Below are 19,401 nucleotides of genomic sequence, written 5' to 3'. Positions count from 1 at the left end.
ATCGCCGGTAGTGGCGCCCTTGATGTGACAGTTTCAGATTTCAGTGCTCTATAAAAAACAACTTGGCCATTTTGATTTTCAGTGTTTTCTATTTGATGTTTGTTGTTTTGTGAAATTAATTACGCGGATTTATAATTTGCAATACTTTAATATGTATACTGCAACTTAATACTTACATAATCTTGCGGCATGAAAGTGAATCTTGACTTCAGCCTTAAATAATTATTATTCAGCCGGCATGACTTATAATGAAAAATAGTTGCTAATGTGAGTTTTTCAGTTTCAAATAGTGCCTCCATTTATTACTGAAGGCATGAACATTTTATTAATAATTGTGTAAAACATAAATATTATTCGCAATGGTCTTGCAACTGGAATGTTGGCCGGACGAGTTAAGTCCTGCTCAATTAGCGGCGTTTAAAAAAGCAGATGATGAACACCAGGAAATACAAACTAAACTTGATGAAATCGTTAAATCCACTGGTGGAGAAGTCGTTTTTACAGGGGATAACTGTGCTGCTTATCAAGTGTCTGGAGGGTATGCATAATTTCTAGTCAAATTATGTATATTTATTAAAACTTTATGCAATTTATGTTGCTCGCTAAGTTGTCTACTCACTTGCTCATTTACCCATTTCTCTTGGAAAACATTCGAATCAACTATTTTCATTATCCCTGTAATTATAACTTGCAAGAAAGTATAAATAATTTAGTTTGATATACCATTTGCTATATATTATGAATTATAATTACTGAAAAACTAACATTTATTGAAAATCACTGAATCTGTAATAATATTTTGTTATAGAGTTGATATTTCTTAAAGGTTTACAATTAGAATTATCATCAGATTTGCATATGTAAATATATAAATATTTAATGTAGAAAATAGTCAATTAGATATATTTAACAGACGTCATTTGTTACTTCTATTGAATACAGACTTTTATCATTAACTTCATTGCTTGATACTCCAAATTACAAACTGAAATGAATTAAACAGCATGGAAATCAATATGAGCAAATATATTCCATTAGATGATAAATAGTTCATATAGTCTGGGTCAATCTGAAAAATTAAAATCAAAAGCTTGCATTTTTTTGTTTTTCAGAACGCCTTCTTCACTTCAAAATCACACAGCAAAGTCTTTAAAGGTTCCAAAGAATTCCCATTTAAGTACTCCTCACAGCGGATATGTTGATAATACAATACAAAAGACGAGTAGTGGTAAACGAGCAAGCCGCGCTGCGGCTTTGGCTGCTGCGTCAGCGGTTGCAGCATTGGATCGGGATTCTGACAGTCCCACACCTCCTCCAGCCAAGAAAATCAAGCAGGTGATTACAAGTCTGGAAGACCTAGTAAGAGTACCTATAAAAGCAGAAGTCCATCACCTCCACCTGCACCCACTACTAGTAAAAGTGAGTTTTTTTTGCCAAATTTGGATAATTTGATTTTTTATTTATATTGCAAAATATTATGTGTCATTTTAAATCATTTTAAATATATAGAATTTTTTAGCATAACATAATTACAGATAATTTGAAGCAAATTCATATGGCAAAAAGAGTACTAATTAAGGAGCATCCTATTTAAATTTAAAGACTTTCCATTGATATTAAATGTAATTAAATAATTTCTTCAAAAAGGAGACTATGAATTTGCTTGAACTTGTTTTATTGGGTTAAATAGATTTTGTCAATATAATCTTTATCAAAATAAAATTATTATGCATTATTTATGAGTAATAAACTTGATTTTACTGCATTTTGTCTGATATGTTTATATTGTTCATTATTTCTAGCAACAAGGTCGAAGGTCATTGCTAGTGAGCCTACCACCTCAAGAAACATCCTAAAGAAGGTATCTTTTGTTGTATATATGCAAACATTTATGTTTTATTTCTAATTCTATAATACCTTTATATAATACATATTATACCAGAACCTATAATACATTGTTCATTTTACTTAATTATATTAAGTAAATATAAATTATTGGATCTCTGTAGATGTCTTGATCACTTTTTTATTTTATATAAATCTTTACAATTATTATTTTGATTTTATATAAATTACTACTGAGGTATTTGCTTTAAGCTAATTATTTCAAGTAATGTAAATATATGATTTCTGCAATCAATGATTACAGAAATTTATGAGTAATAATGTTAGTTCTGAAGATAGCAGATAAATGCTAAGTTTAAATATAACTAATAAATTAGTCTGGATTTAATATTGACCCAAATCATTATTTTATTTTTTTTAGCAGTACAAAATGTAACAGCTACTGTTCGGCCAACTGAAGCTACATCTGTGGGTGGCTTAGCTACTGGTGGAGTTGGAGGCAAAGCCAAAAATACTTTTGTAGACCTAACGAAGGATGATTCTGGTAGACCACTTCCAGATTCTCGAGAAGTGTCATTTAATAAGTTGCAGGGTTTGTATAATTGTTTTAAATTCAGCTAATTATAAATTACAGTTTCAAAATATGAATCTTGTTGAATATTATGTGTGAAGCATTCACAAATGTAAATAAAAATGTTCAAGCCCTATTTTTTTATTATGTCATCAATTAACTTTCTGTTTATGTAAAAATGATTTCAGGTAAAACCTATCCATCCTTGGTTGTTGTAGCTAGACCTTACTTACATGCAAAAGAAAATATTAATGCTGATCGATCCGCACTAGATGCTAAAGTCAAAAGTGTTTTGATGCATACTCCAACAAAGTTCACAGAATGGCTAATTCAACAAGGGCTTGTCAGATCTGATCAAATTTGTGCAATTCACCCACAAAATCATTTGAAACTAGGTAAGTCAATCTTGAAATGGTGATGTTGGTTTGAATGATATTTTTAAAAAATGGTTTTATAGCTCAAAAGCAATAAATTTGTAGATAATACACAATTTACAATAATATTAATTACTTGTATTATAGTAAAGATGATTAAAAATGTATGATTTTTAATTGATATGGGGTATTATATTTTATGCATATTCATTTAAATAACAATTAATCAGTAAATATTTGTGGTGACTAAGTTTTATACTATTTTGATTAAATTAAAAACAGAATAATTTAATAAAATCATTTATTACAATACAAGTAAACCCTTTGTTGTCTTTAGGAATGTATTCGGATGTTTCTAAGTTTCCCTATTCTGGTGGTTATGTTTGGATTAGTGAATGCTGTCCAACGAGATTTGTTTCTGTTTTTTCTGGTTCTTTATTTGAAGGGGCTACTCATCCACCGAGTGTTCTCTTGAAACTGATATATCATTGGTCTTGTCAGACTAATGTTCAAAACGTTGTTCAATGGGTCAAGGTTAGTGTTATGTTCAGTTACATGGCTTACTTAAAACTTGATAAACTTGCAAATTATTTTAGTTTTGTAGACCTATATGCAAAAAAATTTTAGTGAAGTTCTCAAAGCAATAAATTACAAAGGACATATTGGTGTATCATGAAATATGATAGTGACAAAAGTCATAAATTCTGTTTAAAAATAGTTTGATTTGATGTTGATATGCATATATTAAATACTATTATTTTAGTCATATTGAGTCTATTTAATGATATTATAGTAAAATATGATTAATTTCAGTAAAATATCACTTTTGTGTAATTTATAATGTTTATGTTTATATGTTCTTTGAATCTTGGTTATTATTGTAGGTTTGCAATCTTTATGTAAAAGGACTATTTACATGGTTGCGTGCTGTTTGCACAGGTGCCCTGCACAAGCATATGACTATGCTTGGCGGTAATAATCAACGAATTGAAGTTGGAGTTATTTCTCTTGGTACTACAAGCCAGGATGGCAATCAAAGACAAGTTAAAGTGGAAGTGCTGGGTGTCCTAGATCCTGTTGCTAAACTGGTGAGTCATGGTTAATATAAGTTAGAACTTGCGATCTGATGAGATTCCAAGGAATGTTGTTCATTTGATGGTGATTTGTGATGCTGCTGATGGTCTAGATGTAATTGGGGTTATATTGACTGACAGACTTACCCACATTATTGTTATTTTAATATGATTTTTTTAAATAGATACATTTTGGTATTTCTGATAATAGTAATTACCGCCTATTACAGTTGTTTTCCAATAAGAATATGTTTTCAAGGGGATAGGTACAAACCAACCATCAAAACTCTTGAATGGTGCATGTTTGGAGAGTAGAAGAATTAAAACTATAAATGTATATTGCATGGCTAGGTAAACTGCTACAGTATTCTGCATAACAGAAGGAATATGTAATATGTAATACCAGGAATATATAATAGTAGTTTATGGTTGTGGCTTTACACTTATTTGGCAAAAATAGGTTATGCAAATATAGGGCTTTAACATGAGTTATAAAGTTTACAATGGTTTTGATTTTTTTTTTCATAATTGATATAAATAAATAATCTCTGAATAAACAAATGTCTTATAAAAGACGGTTAAATGCTTGGTTGAAGTAGAGTGATTTAAGGACTATAATCCTTTTATTATCTTTTGAGCAGAAGGAATTGCATTTTGGTTTTAATTCAATTCAAGAAAAATAATCATTTACTTATTGCACATTTTTGTACCCCATAAGATATGTCACACTTTCGAAACATACATTTAAATATTTCATAGTTTAGGTGCTGGTTATAATTAGGTTTGACTCATATCTTACTATAGTTCTAAATGCGACTTTTTTAGATTATAAATAAAGTGACAAAATCAAATTACCTTCATTGGGCTTAATTGTTTCTATTCCTTTTCTTTTTTTTTTTTTAGTAGGTGAGATTACGCGCAGTTGAACCTTTAGCTGATGGTGAGAGAAACTATAAGAAACGCTTTGTGAAAATTCTGGAGCCTCTTGCAAATTGGGTTCATAAAGACAGTGTAATTCTAACAGATTTGACAGTTGATAAAAGCACCCTCTTGAATATGGGCTATAAGACAGTTCATCAGGTATACTATATCATCCAATGCTCAATTATTTAAATATTTATTGTAGTAAAACAGAAATAAGTTTATGAAAACTGAATATAAAAATGGAATAAATTTAGTTCTATCTTTACTATTGCATAAAATATAAGTTGGATTCTTTTTTATTTTTAGGTGGCTGTAAATGATGTTAATAACAAGAATAGTAATAATGGGATAATGGAATATTTAAGAAGAATAGTTCCTCGCATGTTCCAAAATACATTATCTTTATTATCACGACAAATAATACAGCAATTTTTGGATGAATTGGTAACATTTTCTTTGTTATTTATACAATAAATAAATAATTTGATCTTCAATTCAATTATATTCATGCAATATTTTATTTAAATGTATTATGTGACATAAAAGAACTCATTATTTTCCAACTTTCTGATTTCACTTCTGCAAGCATTTTGTCAATATGAAATTTTTGTTGTTCTATTTTCATTTTAATAATTTGCTTGTCTTTTTATTTCTTGTAAAACTATTTCTTTTATCATACAAAAACTATTATTGTTTCTCATTTTAAAACATCACTTTCATTTTTTTAGGTTTGGCGAGAGTGGTATGGTAATACACCAGGATTGGCTTTTGATAATATAGTTAATCATATTGCAGAACAAACAAAATATGATGTTAAAGAAACCCTAACTACTCGATTAACAAAAGTAATTATACAAAATATTTGTAAATTTGTGTAAATATAATTTTTTTTAGCCAGTAGCTAATAAACAAAATCTTTGTCATTTATCAATTTGCTTCAATTAAAATTACATGAATAGCTTGACAAATAGCTAATTCTTGAAGCTGGATTGAGTAATACAAGCATTTTCTTCTGTTTCTAGGTATCTGCAAATCCATTTAAAAATTGGGCACCTCCAAAAGTAGCAGCTAAAGAACCTGTGCTTCCTGCTAAAAGAGGTCGAAAAAGAATCCATCCTATAGAATGTGAGTGAAAATATTTCGACTTTGAATCAATGTCTTTGTTACAATTGTTTATAAGTAAGAAGATAGCTTGTATTGTTTGTAACTGTCGCTTTATAACTTTTAATTTTGATAAGAATGGATATCAAATATATATTTTAGTTAACTTATATATGTATAAAATTATTAGAAGGATTAAACAAATTTTTATATTATTTTTTGGTTTTATTTCATTGAATCATTCTAAGTTTTTTTAAAGCTACTTATTTTTTTTCTAATGTTTCAAAACATTACCTAACTGATTACTTTCACATCTTTAACTATTGAGGCAAGAATAAATATTTCGACTTTGAATCAATGTCTTTGTTACAATTGTTTATAAGTAAGAAGATAGCTTGTATTGTTTGTAACTGTCGCTTTATAACTTTTAATTTTGATAAGAATGGATATCAAATATATATTTTAGTTAACTTATATATGTATAAAATTATTAGAAGGATTAAACAAATTTTTATATTATTTTTTGGTTTTTATTTCATTGAATCATTCTAAGTTTTTTTAAAGCTACTTATTTTTTTCTAATGTTTCAAAAACATTACCTAACTGATTACTTTCACATCTTTAACTATTGAGGCAAGAATACATTAAACTTTTAATAAATTAATGCACATGGCATGATTGGATTTGAAAAGAAACAAGCTTTAAATATAATAGTATATAAATTTATCAAACTTTCAAATTAATAACACAACTATCTTCTTAAAAATAAATATTTTAAGATTTTGTAATTAGATCATAAAATCGTGATAATATTTTGGTATTACAAATGGTAACACTGAATAAGATATCAGCTACGAGTATTATGTATATGTTGGCATTCCTTTTTTAAATCACAATTTTTTAAGTATGCGGTATTTCAATTTGCTGAAAATTGAAAGTTATTTAAGGCAGTGTATCATTTAAGGCGAGATTATTTTTACAGCATCACCCATTCCACAACCAGTTGCAAAAAACCTGCATTCGATAGCAAGAAAACAATAATGGAAACAAGAAAACCAATTATGGAATCTCGAAAACCAGTTATGGAAACCAGAAAACCAGTTATGGAAACCAGAAAACCAGTTATGGAAACCAGAAAACTAGTTATGGAAACCAGAAACCGGCTATGGAAACGCTATGGAAACTAGAAAACCAAAAAGAAACAAGCTTTAAATATAATAGTATATAAATATATCAAACTTTCAAATTAATAACACAACTATTTCTTAAAAATAAATATTTTAAGATTTTGTAATTAGATCATAAAATCGTGATAATATTTTGGTATTACAAATGGTAACACTGAATAAGATATCAGCTACGAGTATTATGTATATGTTGGCATTCCTTTTTTAAATCACAATTTTTTAAGTATGCGGTATTTCAATTTGCTGAAAATTGAAAGTTATTTAAGGCAGTGTATCATTTAAGGCGAGATTATTTTTACAGCATCACCCATTCCACAACCAGTTGCAAAAAAACCTGCATTCGATAGCAAGAAAACAATAATGGAAACAAGAAAACCAATTATGGAATCTCGAAAACCAGTTATGGAAACCAGAAAACCAGTTATGGAAACCAGAAAACCAGTTATGGAAACCAGAAAACTAGTTATGGAAACCAGAAAACCGGCTATGGAAACCAGAAAACCGGCTATGGAAACTAGAAAACCATCTATAGAAACAAGAAAACCAGTTATGGAATCCAGAAAACAAATTATGGAAACCAGAAGAGCAACACCTGAATTGAAGAGAGAAGTTAAAAAATTTCCAATAGTTCAGCTTAAAAAATCTAAGAGAACTGAAACACCACAACCGATTGAAAAATCTGCAGTAATTGAGTCAACACCCAAAAAAATTAAAGAAAACAAAGATTTAGTGGCTATAGAAAGTTACTATTATGGATATTTAGAAGGTGAACCCACGGATGTGAAACTTGAGCTTGATATTGAGGTATTATTGTGTTTATTTATAATGGACTACAAATCCGCATACATTATTAGCATTTATGAATAAATATCAAGTTGCTTAAATTGGCTTAATCACTTTATTATATTAAATGACTTTAATTTGGATCAAGTGATCCTTTAAAACGTTTATATTATATATATATATATATATATATATATATGTATATATATATATATATATTATATATATATAATAACCATATATTAATTCTTGTTTCATTTAGTGTTCTGAATGTTCTGAAAAATTTACAAATAATGTAAAACTGTTGGATCATCTGTTAACACATGTTAATCCAGTTATTGACAAGGAGTCAAAGTTATGCAGATATTGCCTAGAAATAATTCCAACTGAGGATGAACTCCGAAGACACATAATTCAAGCTCATCCAAATGATACAAAGAATACAATGGTGAACACTCTTGCATGTGTTATGTGTGAGGTATGTAAGAAAAATTTGATATAATTAATGCAAATTTAAGTTCTATATTTCAATGTTTTTGTATAAGTATTAATTTTTAAATTTTTGAAAGTTCAAAGCAATTGAATTTTCAGTCAAATAATTAGTTAATCAGTTTGATAGAATAATTTAGGCATGAAAGTGGTACAATGTCAGAGCAAAAATACAACACTGCCGTTTTAATTAAATTGTTGATGGAGAAATTACTGTTTTTACTAGAGAATCATATCTACAATTTATCATATTTATATTTTAGTTTTATAATCATTTAAATTTATTATAATTCTTAATATGGTATATTTTAGACAAGATATTCGACAATAGGCCTATTGGCAGCTCATATGAGCAAGATGCATGTAGCTTTCGAAATGCCTTACATGTGCGGCACATGTAATCACAGATGTTCTTCACATAGAGTTGCCATTGAACACTTTTACGAAGATCATGATGGAGATACAAGTTTGCAATGTCCATTCTGTTTACAGGTGAATACAAAATAAAATAGAACATGAAACTACGGTTGAAATATAAGTATATTACTATATATGTTTTAAATACATGATTCATGCATAGAAATTTGTAGTCTACATATATTCTTCTTTCTACTTGATTTTTTTTTTTTCAGGCTATGGTGATATGGGCTAAAGATAAGCCTCGAATTCAAACACTAAGGGATTTCTATGATCATTTGAAAAATCACATGGATCGAGTAACTGCTAAGAAATGTACTAAATGTGCTTTATGGTTCTATGACAAAGGTAATAAATGACTAAGAAACACTGGTAAAAATTAAACTTACTAAACATAATTAATTACATTTAAGGTGCTCTGAGAGAACATATCTTATATGCTCATAAAACTCAAAAACAACTTAGTCAGTATATAAAGAATAACTGCATTTCATCAACAATGGTTAATAGACCTAAGGTATGTATATTTTCTAACAATAATGTGGTTTTAATGTATTTATTATATGAAATTAGGATTGCCATCATAATATTCACTATTTTTCGAGCTGGAAGCTTAAAATCATCTTATCAAAATCATATACTGTATTTTTTTATTTTTAGATTAAAGCAACTCCACCCAGAGATATTATATCTCATACAGTTGTAGAAAATTATGACAAACTAACAATGTATGTTGAAGATGGTTTAAACTGCATAGAGTGTATCAGTGACTTTGGAGACAGAAGACATTTTCTGTAAGAATGCTAATTTTAATTATTAATCGCGCTAGATTAGAGGTATACTTAAATAATGAAGTTGAATTTCATTGCAGGGGTAAACTGAAATGTTCTAAATGTTTATATATTACAAGTTGCTTTAAAACTATGTTGAAGCATACTGCTGGCTGCACAGGTTTTAATTCAGCTACTTTAATTCCACTTGAACCCATTGATGCTGAAAGATATTGCATTTGCGGTTTCTCATCTAATGATGGTTTGTATTTTCTATTTTACCTTTGCGATAAAAAGTTTTATGATTGAGTAACTAAATGGATTAACATTTTTCTTATTAAAGTAACATTTTGTCTTATTAAAATATTTATATAATTTGATTATAATTAATATGAATGGTTACAAAGTATATCCAATAGCAAATCATTTATTGCTTACTCATTATAATTATTAAAACAAATTTTTTTGAATAATTATTATTTTTTGCAGATTTAATGTATTATTTCAATAATCATAACATCTGATAAAATTGAAATTATTTATTTAGTTATTTAATACTTTAGTAATATATTTGTCATAGGGGAATTAATTGAAAAAATTGATAAGGAAAAGGTTATGGTGCAGGAACACAATTTTTTTCTGCATTTTTAAGAAAGAGTCTAGTGCTTTTTTTCTCTGAAAAAAGCAATATTACTTCCTGTGTGTATAATTTATAATTATAATTTCAGGTAACACTCTAGCCAAACATTTAGTAATATGTGATCGTAAAACAGCATATATGTCTACAGAAGATGCAACTTCTAATAAAGTGGTTAGAAGTATGTTGGACATGTTAGGTCTCATGAGAAGAAATCATGACAATGAAGAAGATCATAACGATACTACTGATAATAATGATAATATTAATAATGCTGACGACGCTGACAATGCTGGTAATAATGATAATACTAATAACATGGATAATAATGATAATATGGATAATAATGATAACATTACAAATGATGATAATACGGATAATAATGATAATACAGAAAATAATGATGATATGGAAAATAATGATACTATAGATAATGATGACAATATCGATAATAATGACAATATTGATAATGATGTTAATATCGATAATAATGCTAATAATGATATGGATAATAATGATGATAGTAACAACAAAGATGTTAATCAGACTGAGCAAGTAGTAAAGTCTGATTACGTTGCAGACAAATCTGAGGAATATATGGAAAATATAGATTATGCAAAAGAGCAAAGTGTTGTAGATGATTCATCAAAATCACAGGATGAATTTGATGTATGTATGCCTTCTGTTCATATATTTATGTATTTATTTTAGAATTACAATTTGATATTGATATACATTTGTATTGATACTTACATTTTTGTATTAAATTATATTCATTCTTAGAAAATATGTGAAGAAAACCCCAATGAGGATATTATGGAAGCAGATCCTGAACAATCACAAAGTAATCTCGATGCTCCAGTTATTGACACCGGATTATCACTTGATGATCTTGCTGCTCCACCAAGTGTACTGCCTGCACCTCTTGGACAAGGAGAACTTGATATCAAAGACGACTACCAGGTTGGTGACTTAGTTTAAATTCAAAGTTATCAACAAGTTTATTTCGAATAACGTTTTTTTACAATATGGGAGTAGCCAAACTAATTGCTGGTTTAAGTTATTATTTGTTCATGAAAAATATTTTTTCAATAGATCATGTGTTTCTAAAATTTAAATTTTCTATAAGTAAAATTAAATTTTTCCTTGCAGAGTTTAGCTACCCACAAGTTACAAGCATGGAAAGTAATATGGATAGTAATGATTTTGAACCATTATCTGCTGGATCCGAGTTTGAGCCACTGTAATTTGCAAAAAAAAAAGTTTTATTGTATATAGGCTTTACGTAAATTTAGTTTTAAATATTAGTTGTTCTCAACATTTTAAGAATAACCAAGATTTTAATGTAATTTTGTTTTAATACACTTATCGTTAATATAAATTGACTAAATTTCTTTTAAAGTTCTTTGAATTTTTTTTCTCTATCATAATATCATTCTTCAAAATAATTATTTGGTTCATAACACTTTATTAAGATAATGATTTAAACAAACATTATATAAGTAAACAATTAGTAATTTAACATTGTTATGAGTGTCTTATTATACTTGATTTGACTTTGGCTGCTTTAATTTTATTGTATCTGCAATCACAAAAGTTTGATTTAATTAATCAACTAGTAAGTTTTGCATTACTTGCCAACGTAAACTACTTACATTATTGCAACATATTAAAAATACGTGCGATGGATCACCATTTTACTGCACCTTGCGCCCACTTCTTTCTAAGTTCGTCCAAATTGGGAAAGATATGATTTCTTTGAACGCTTGGATATCGTTCTATTATTTTTTCAGGGGCTGAAAATTAAACTTCTTATGTAAAACTAAACTACTTTTGACAAAATGAGAAAGTAAACCGTTATTTAAATTTTGATAATATAAATATTAACCATGATAGATAGTAATACTTACTCCAGTCTGAAACAATAATGGAACTCCAGCCTGCTTCGCGTGCTCCATGGTAATCAGCCGTTGCTTGGCGACCTATGTGCAGTGCGTCTTTAGCTTTAATACCAGGGAGACGAGATAGAAATAATGCTCGGTTAAATAAGCGCCTGTCTGGTTTTTCTGCTCCTTCATTGTAGGATGCTACAGCAAAAGCAAAATACTCCTACGAATAAGATATTAAATATATTTTACTGAACTTTATATTATTGTAATGCATTATATAACAATTAAAATTTTGACCAAGATAGGAAGTTCTATAGTTTAAGACTTTAACATTTTCTATCTGTATCGATGAGTACGATTTTTAAAGATATGTATGATAAAATTTGTGTAATTTTTCATTATTGATTTTCAAACGTTTTTATATTATTTACTAATGGCTTAAAGACAATTATTTGCTATTGTGGCTATTTTCACAAAAACAATTCTGATAGTTTTGAACTATGCAATTCATGATTGGGTATGAGTTACGAATCGTTTCAAATCTATGAAGTTAAGTTTAATTATATATTTTAATTATGCTATTACTTTTAATCCCATGCGATCAAGTAATTTGTCCAGCCTAGTATCAAAATTAGAAACAACGCCCATTCGAATTGATGATCTTGTAGCTGCGCCAATAATTGTGGACAGCCAGGGCATGTTTGCCATTGTACTGGAGAAGTAAGAATTTCTTCCACGTTCTGCGATACTGCTTCAATGCGTGGATCTCCAGGACCATCAAGATGTGTGCGGAAAGTCTCGAAGATCAATCTGTCCCACCTATATTAGGAAGATATTAATATCCACGCCTGAAAATCCGATTCATAGCAAAAAATCTTACCATTATCGTTGATGGTCAACACTTAAATAAGATGAACATGAAGTAGAATGAAATGTAAAGGTATTGAACTATTTTAATTAATGCAGTTGCACATATTATAAGTTTGTTTATATTTGCAATTATATTAGAAAATCGCGTTGATTATTTATTAGTGAAAACAAGAATTTTATTTTCAATATGAATAATAGAAAATTTTACCTAGTTTTATTGATTATTTACACTTATCGAGAAGTTTATGCAAACTTTTATGAAATAAAAGTTTAAGCCAAAATTCCACTTTCCCAATATATAAGTTTTTTTTAAAAATATTACTGCTACTAAAATTCTTCGAATACATTTTATAATTTTTCATAATCTTTAAACTGGCCTGATTTAATAATATATATACATATTATTATATACATATATATATATATATATATATATATATAATATATTTATTTATATATATTTTATTATTATTAATTATTTTGGTATTTAATTATATGTAAACTATTTAATTACCAATAAATTGTTGTGGCAAACTTAATGATTTATATTTATTTATATAATAAAATATTTCATTAATTATTATATTAATATTATTCATCATTTATTCTTTTCTAGTAATTTATATTAATATTGTTCAATTAAGTAATATTTATATGTAAAACTTTAATATTCTGCAGAAGTTAATATTAAATGTACAACTATTCAATAAATTATTATTTAAGTAAATCATTCTATATTGTAAAAAACGAATTCAAAAATTTTGAAATAAATTAAAACAAAAATTTTAATTTTAATTATATAGTTATATAGTAATTTATATAGCTTACATTATTAAGCCACCAAGTCATTATTCAACCGTTAATGGCATATATATTGAAATTTAATAATTTTAACAATTTGTTTTTTATTGGAGATAATTTAAATTATCAATATCAATTATTAATTTAAATATTTTTGATAAGTTCAATAAAAAGTCGATATCGATATTTCCGCCACTTTTAACAGTTTCCGGCATTTGCCGACAGGGGGATTCAGGATTTGCAAAGAAGACAATGGCGTCCAATATGGCGCAATATTCCAATCACGCTTACCAGAACATGGCCCATCGATGGACATCGTACTTTGACATTATTTATTTTACAGTAACGTATTTCGTATGTGTCAGTGATTTGTGAAGGAACAAAAGTGCTGAAATTTATAGTGTTAAAGTGAAGTGATGTGTTTTATGTGAAAGTTAATGAGATATGGAGCATTCGTAAGGTTTTCCTAAATAACCTCAAAATCTAATTGAAGGAACGCTCGATATTAAAATATTGTGAATTATTAATTGTTCATCAGTGGCATGTTTGGAAAAAAACCTTAAGTTATTATTTAGAAGTTGGATAAGGATTTATTACAGAAGGATTTTATCTATAAAATGTGGGATGTTGTGTAACTTCTGAATTAGTCATCAACTCGAACTGCAGGTAAGTCCTCTAAAGTAATGCTGACAAACCTTACATCAGTATCAATATTCACACATTGCAGGTACTTAAACTAAGCATTATTTTATATAAATTTTATTTAGTAGGACGTTGGAAATACTATCACAATTTCAAAATAGCGATTTGAAATTAACGAGTATAAATTTAGCAAGCGAAGAAATTGGTGATCATTTTCAACAACCCATTGTGAATTGCATGCGAAATATTATTTTTTGTTTAGTTAAATAAAAAGGCGGTAAAACATAAATTTTGAATCGATTATAGGTATTTCGGTATATAGTTGGTTGTTTGTCGTTCTTCTTTACTTAGTGTTAAAGCCGATTGCGCAATATGAGCTGCTTTTATTTTAACGATCAACACTACGTGTTTTTTGCGATGTGTCTATTTTTCCGAAAGGGCAACCCAGTGGTTAACCACTTTTCTTTATATATTAGGTGTAGTACGGACAATATGTTATGGTGTTCTCAATTTTGTCACTCTTTTACATCTTAGATTTATTTACTACCGAATAACATAGTCTTAATTAAGTAGGAATAATAACATATTTATTAAGGCAAATTACAACTAATCGAGTTTGGCTGAGGTTCTATGATTGCTAGCCCACGTTCTTCACCACTACCTTAGGGGGCATCCATTAATCAAGTGATCGATTTTAAACCCCTCCTCGCCATTTGATCAATCGGAAGATCCGCGATTGTCGTCGGCAATCTTCGCTCAGACATATGACGTCACATTGCACAACAGTAATGAATTTATTTCTATTACAAAAATGAAGTATTTTTTAGTTGAACTTCTCTAAGTAAATGAAAGTGAATTCGCAAATTATCCGTTTCATTGAAGTGCTCTTTGGTAAACCACATTTTTGTTTTTTGGTCTGGCGTTAACACAAACAAAGCGGATGGTTTCTAACTCGTGAACAGGCAACGTATAACTGCCCATGTAAAAAACAATGATTTTCTAAATAATCTATTTGAAATTTATCCCGCAAACACTAAGCGATTGGCCTTGCGACTTGTTAATTGTCATTGCGAACGCAAGGCGAACTGGAAATTGCAATCGTTTGAAGTCAAACGGAAGAGCAGTCGGAATCATTGGTATGTCACTAAATCGCAAGCAATTTTTGATTGAATGGTGAAATTCAGTGCGTGTACATCATTATTCTTTGCGGCAAGAATTGCTCGTTGACTTAACCAAGCATAATTCTGATAATTCTCACTAATGTCATTACTCGAATTTTTAATTACGGTGCGTGAAGTTCCAGCAATTTGCATTAAGGCACGATGCCATGCACAACTAATTTTCTTAGTATAAACCTAAACCTTGGGGATTCCGACACCTTTCCGACGAATGCAAAATTGTCGAAATCGGTTCGTGCGTTCTGGAGTTATTTCGTCAGGAAGGAAAACCCGACTTATTTTTATATATATGTAAGGTAAAAGACCCAGTTATTGACCCTGGCCCAGTTTCTGACCTTTTCAACTTTTTTGGAATTAATTAAAAAACTATACATTTAATGTGAAAATAAATTTTTTCTTAATTGACAGTAATTTATTCTATGCCTCATTAATGTCAATTCAACAGTAATGAATTTATTTCTATTACAAAAATGAAGTATTTTTTAGTTGAACTTCTCTAAGTAAATGAAGTGAATTCGCAAATTATCAGCGTTTCATTGAAGTGCTCTTTGGTAACCACATTTTTTTGTTTTTGGTCTGGCGTTAACACAACAAAGCGGATGGTTTCTAACTCGTGAACAGGCAACGTATAACTGCCCATGTAAAAAACAATGATTTTCTAAATAATCTATTTGAAATTATCCCGCAAACACTAAGCGATTGGCCTTGCGACTTGTTAATTGTCATTGCGAACGCAAGGCGAACTGGAAATTGCAATCGTTTGAAGTCAAACGGAAGAGCAGTCGGAATCATTGGTATGTCACTAAATCGCAAGCAATTTTTGATTGAATGGTGAAATTCAGTGCGTGTACATCATTATTCTTTGCGGCAAGAATTGCTCGTTGACTTAACCAAGCATAATTCTGATAATTCTCACTAATGTCATTACTCGAATTTTTAATTACGGTGCGTGAAGTTCCAGCAATTTGCATTAAGGCACGATGCCATGCACAACTAATTTTTCTTAGTTATAAACCTAAACCTTGGGGATTCCGACACCTTTCCGACGAATGCAAAATTGTCGAAATCGGTTCGTGCGTTCTGGAGTTATTTCGTCAGGAAGGAAAACCACTTATTTTATATATATGTAAGGTAAAAGACCCAGTTATTGACCCTGGCCCAGTTTCTCCTGACCTTTTCAACTTTTTTTGGAATTAATTAAAAAACTATACATTTAATGTGAAATAAATTTTTTCTTAATTGACAGTAATTTATTCTATGCCTCATTAATGTCAATTAAAAAAATATAAAAAAGATTAACTAAATAAAAAAAATTTTTAAACCAAAAGTGACTGTGGAAGCCATTTTTTAGCTTTAGTCTAAACAGTTTATGTAAGGAGCTACGACAATTGAGTTCGTGCACTAATTATTATGTAAGTACGAAAATCTAACTAAAATATACAATAAGTCAATAATTAATTAAAATTTATTTTAAAATATTTATAAAACATATTAATTTAGTTTTATTACTGAAATTTGAGGGTCAATAACTAGGCTCAATTTTAAGTGTATGTCACAGTTGTTGACCCTGCAATTCTAACCTTCTAAAAGCTAGGTTATCTGTCACATGTTTTTAGTCACTTGTTCATTAAATGTAAAATAATAATATTTATTGTTATCTTATATTTTTTTTACTATTTTTCGTAGTAAAGTGATAAATTTACATTTAATATTCATTGGTATAAATGAAAGATTGTATTTAAATCTTGTAAATACATCTTTTAAGTGATAAAATTATTAAAAAAAATGTCAGTTTTATCAATGCTTAAATTATGACTGTTTTAGTTTACTAATATTTTTATTATTATACAATTATACAATTACAATTAATTAAATGAAAATTAGAAGAAGAAAAAGAATTGAGAAAAGCTGAAAGGTCCAAAAATAAAGCCATCAAGGAGGCAGAAAAAATAATTAAAAAAGAAACTTGAAGAAAAAAAAACAAAAGCTCTTAAAATAAAAAAAAGTCCAAGTAATTTAAATAATTAATTTTAATTTTTTTGTTTGTGTAATATGTTATAACAAGACTTGAACTATTTATACGTTAAATTTTAACAAACTGTATATTTTTAGAATAAATATTTAATTTATTTATTTTAATAATAATTTCAGTTTATTTAAAATTAGTAAGCACTTCATAACCTAATCATGATTAAATTTGAGGGTCAGAAATTGGGCTACGGTCAGGGTCAGAAACTGCCACACGAAGAATTCTGAGGGTCAGAAACTGGAGCTCTTAATGTCAATTTTTAAAACGTCAATTTAAAATATAAATTTAGTTCAAATAATTTTTTTATGCACATTACTTTATTTTAAAAATCCTAAACTAATAGATAAAATTATAATTTTTTTCATTAAGTTAAGTTTTATATTAATTATTATAGTTTAACCTCCACCGTCACTCTAAAAGGTCAGAAACTGGCCCCTTACCTTAGATGACAATTAAATTTTCTATATCTAGACTGACCAATTTTTTAGCGATAATCCAGATGCGAGCCCGAAGTTCGGGTGTTCATTGCGTAATTTTTTCCATGCTTCAGCAAATGATGTCCGAATAGAATTTTCATCAGTTTCAATTCCAAGCCTATTGGCTATTTCTGTAAAACGTCTTCCTGCATCAGCCCGGAGACGAATCAGAGTGTCGCGCAAATCAAAAGTTACTAAACGAAAGCGAGTGAATCGCGACATTTTACTAATAGTTAATACTGAAATAACTATGAATTACACATTTAAATTTTTATTTTCGGTCCCAAAACATATTTGAATTTTTATTGTTTTTGATTTTCACGAAATTGAGTGCACATTGTTCTCTCATGGCTAATGTGACTAGGAATAATAGTCATGACTGGATGCGAGATAATGTTTTATTTATTTATTTATTTATTTATTTATACTCCAATGTGCTTCATACAGTAATGCTTTATATTTCAATTATTTTGACTAAAATCAATAGAACGCAATATTTATGAAAAAAACTAAGATTAGACTAGTGGTGCATGGCATTGTGCCTTAAGACAAATTGCTGGAACTTTCCGTACCAAAAATTACAGCTTTCAAAAAAGCTTTAAAATTGTTTGATTCATGTTTTCAAATTTATCAAATAGATTTGTGGGAATTTTGAAATTTTTGAGAAATCGTATTTTTAAAAATTTGAATTTTTTTATGTTCTGATTTTTTTTAAATTTGAACTTTTTTAACTACCCGTAGGGTGTTATTGTAATCGTCTAAAACTCAAAATTGAAAATTTTTGCATTTCTTCAGGTTTTGATGGTTTTTGAACATTTTGGCACAACTTAGCAAAAATTGATTTGTGTGTATGTATGTATGGATACAATTTTTCGTCCACGTTTTAGGGCGCATGGATCAATCGATTTGAATGATTCAAAAAACATTCGATGCCTATTGATAGGGATACTTGCTGATTAGTTTTTGGCAAAAGTCAGTCCAGTCGTTTTGGAGTTACGGAGCAAAGAGTGCAGAGCATCCGATTTGAATGATCCAAAAATTATTTTATTTGTAATGATGGGCAGAAGTGGTGGTTAGTTTTTGGCGAAGGCAGGTCTAGCCGGTTACCGAGTTAAATGTGCAAAAATGGCAGTTTTTGATAGAAATAATCATCTGGTTGAATGATTCAAAAAACTTTCTGCTTAAACTAAAATAAACATTGGTACAAAAAAATTATATTTATTATTAGAATCTCTACAAAGAATCTGATAATTTGATATGCATATGTCTAATGATAATTTTTGACCGTCAAATTAGATTTTTTTTTAAATTTTTTTTATTGGATCTTCAAAACCTCTAGACCTGC

General features: G+C 28.6%; 2 protein-coding genes across 2 annotated transcripts; one reads left to right on the top strand and one right to left on the bottom strand.

Moving 5' to 3' along the window:
- The first annotated feature begins 137 nt into the window (after positions 1-137).
- LOC113386086 lies at positions 138-12,784 on the top strand. Its single transcript, XM_026623893.1, has 22 exons — positions 138-538; positions 1,113-1,419; positions 1,846-1,861; positions 2,267-2,437; positions 2,605-2,811; positions 3,128-3,324; positions 3,675-3,878; positions 4,770-4,943; positions 5,094-5,231; positions 5,516-5,632; positions 5,810-5,912; positions 7,377-7,879; positions 8,121-8,336; positions 8,660-8,839; positions 8,980-9,112; positions 9,178-9,281; positions 9,425-9,558; positions 9,636-9,796; positions 10,263-10,840; positions 10,955-11,134; positions 11,324-11,414; positions 12,684-12,784. The coding sequence occupies exons 1-22, from the start codon at positions 360-362 to the stop codon at positions 12,782-12,784; spliced, it is 4,194 nt and encodes a 1,397-aa protein (XP_026479678.1). The 5' UTR covers positions 138-359.
- On the bottom strand, positions 11,731-12,693 carry LOC113385176 (rhythmically expressed gene 2 protein-like). The gene is made up of 4 exons (XM_026622996.1): positions 12,646-12,693; positions 12,082-12,280; positions 11,827-11,967; positions 11,731-11,753 (listed from the first exon to the last, which is right to left on the bottom strand). The coding sequence occupies exons 1-3, from the start codon at positions 12,655-12,657 to the stop codon at positions 11,861-11,863; spliced, it is 318 nt and encodes a 105-aa protein (XP_026478781.1). The 5' UTR covers positions 12,658-12,693; the 3' UTR covers positions 11,731-11,753; positions 11,827-11,860.
- Positions 12,785-19,401: the final 6,617 nt, after the last annotated feature.

Source organism: Ctenocephalides felis, unplaced genomic scaffold (assembly GCF_003426905.1).
Source record: "Ctenocephalides felis isolate EL2017-DRISC unplaced genomic scaffold, ASM342690v1 CF-g0.4_SCAFFOLD_03571, whole genome shotgun sequence".
NCBI classification, from domain to species: domain Eukaryota; kingdom Metazoa; phylum Arthropoda; class Insecta; order Siphonaptera; family Pulicidae; genus Ctenocephalides; species Ctenocephalides felis.
Note: the sequence above shows the minus strand (reverse complement) of the source record. Positions and strands in the feature narration are given on the sequence as shown.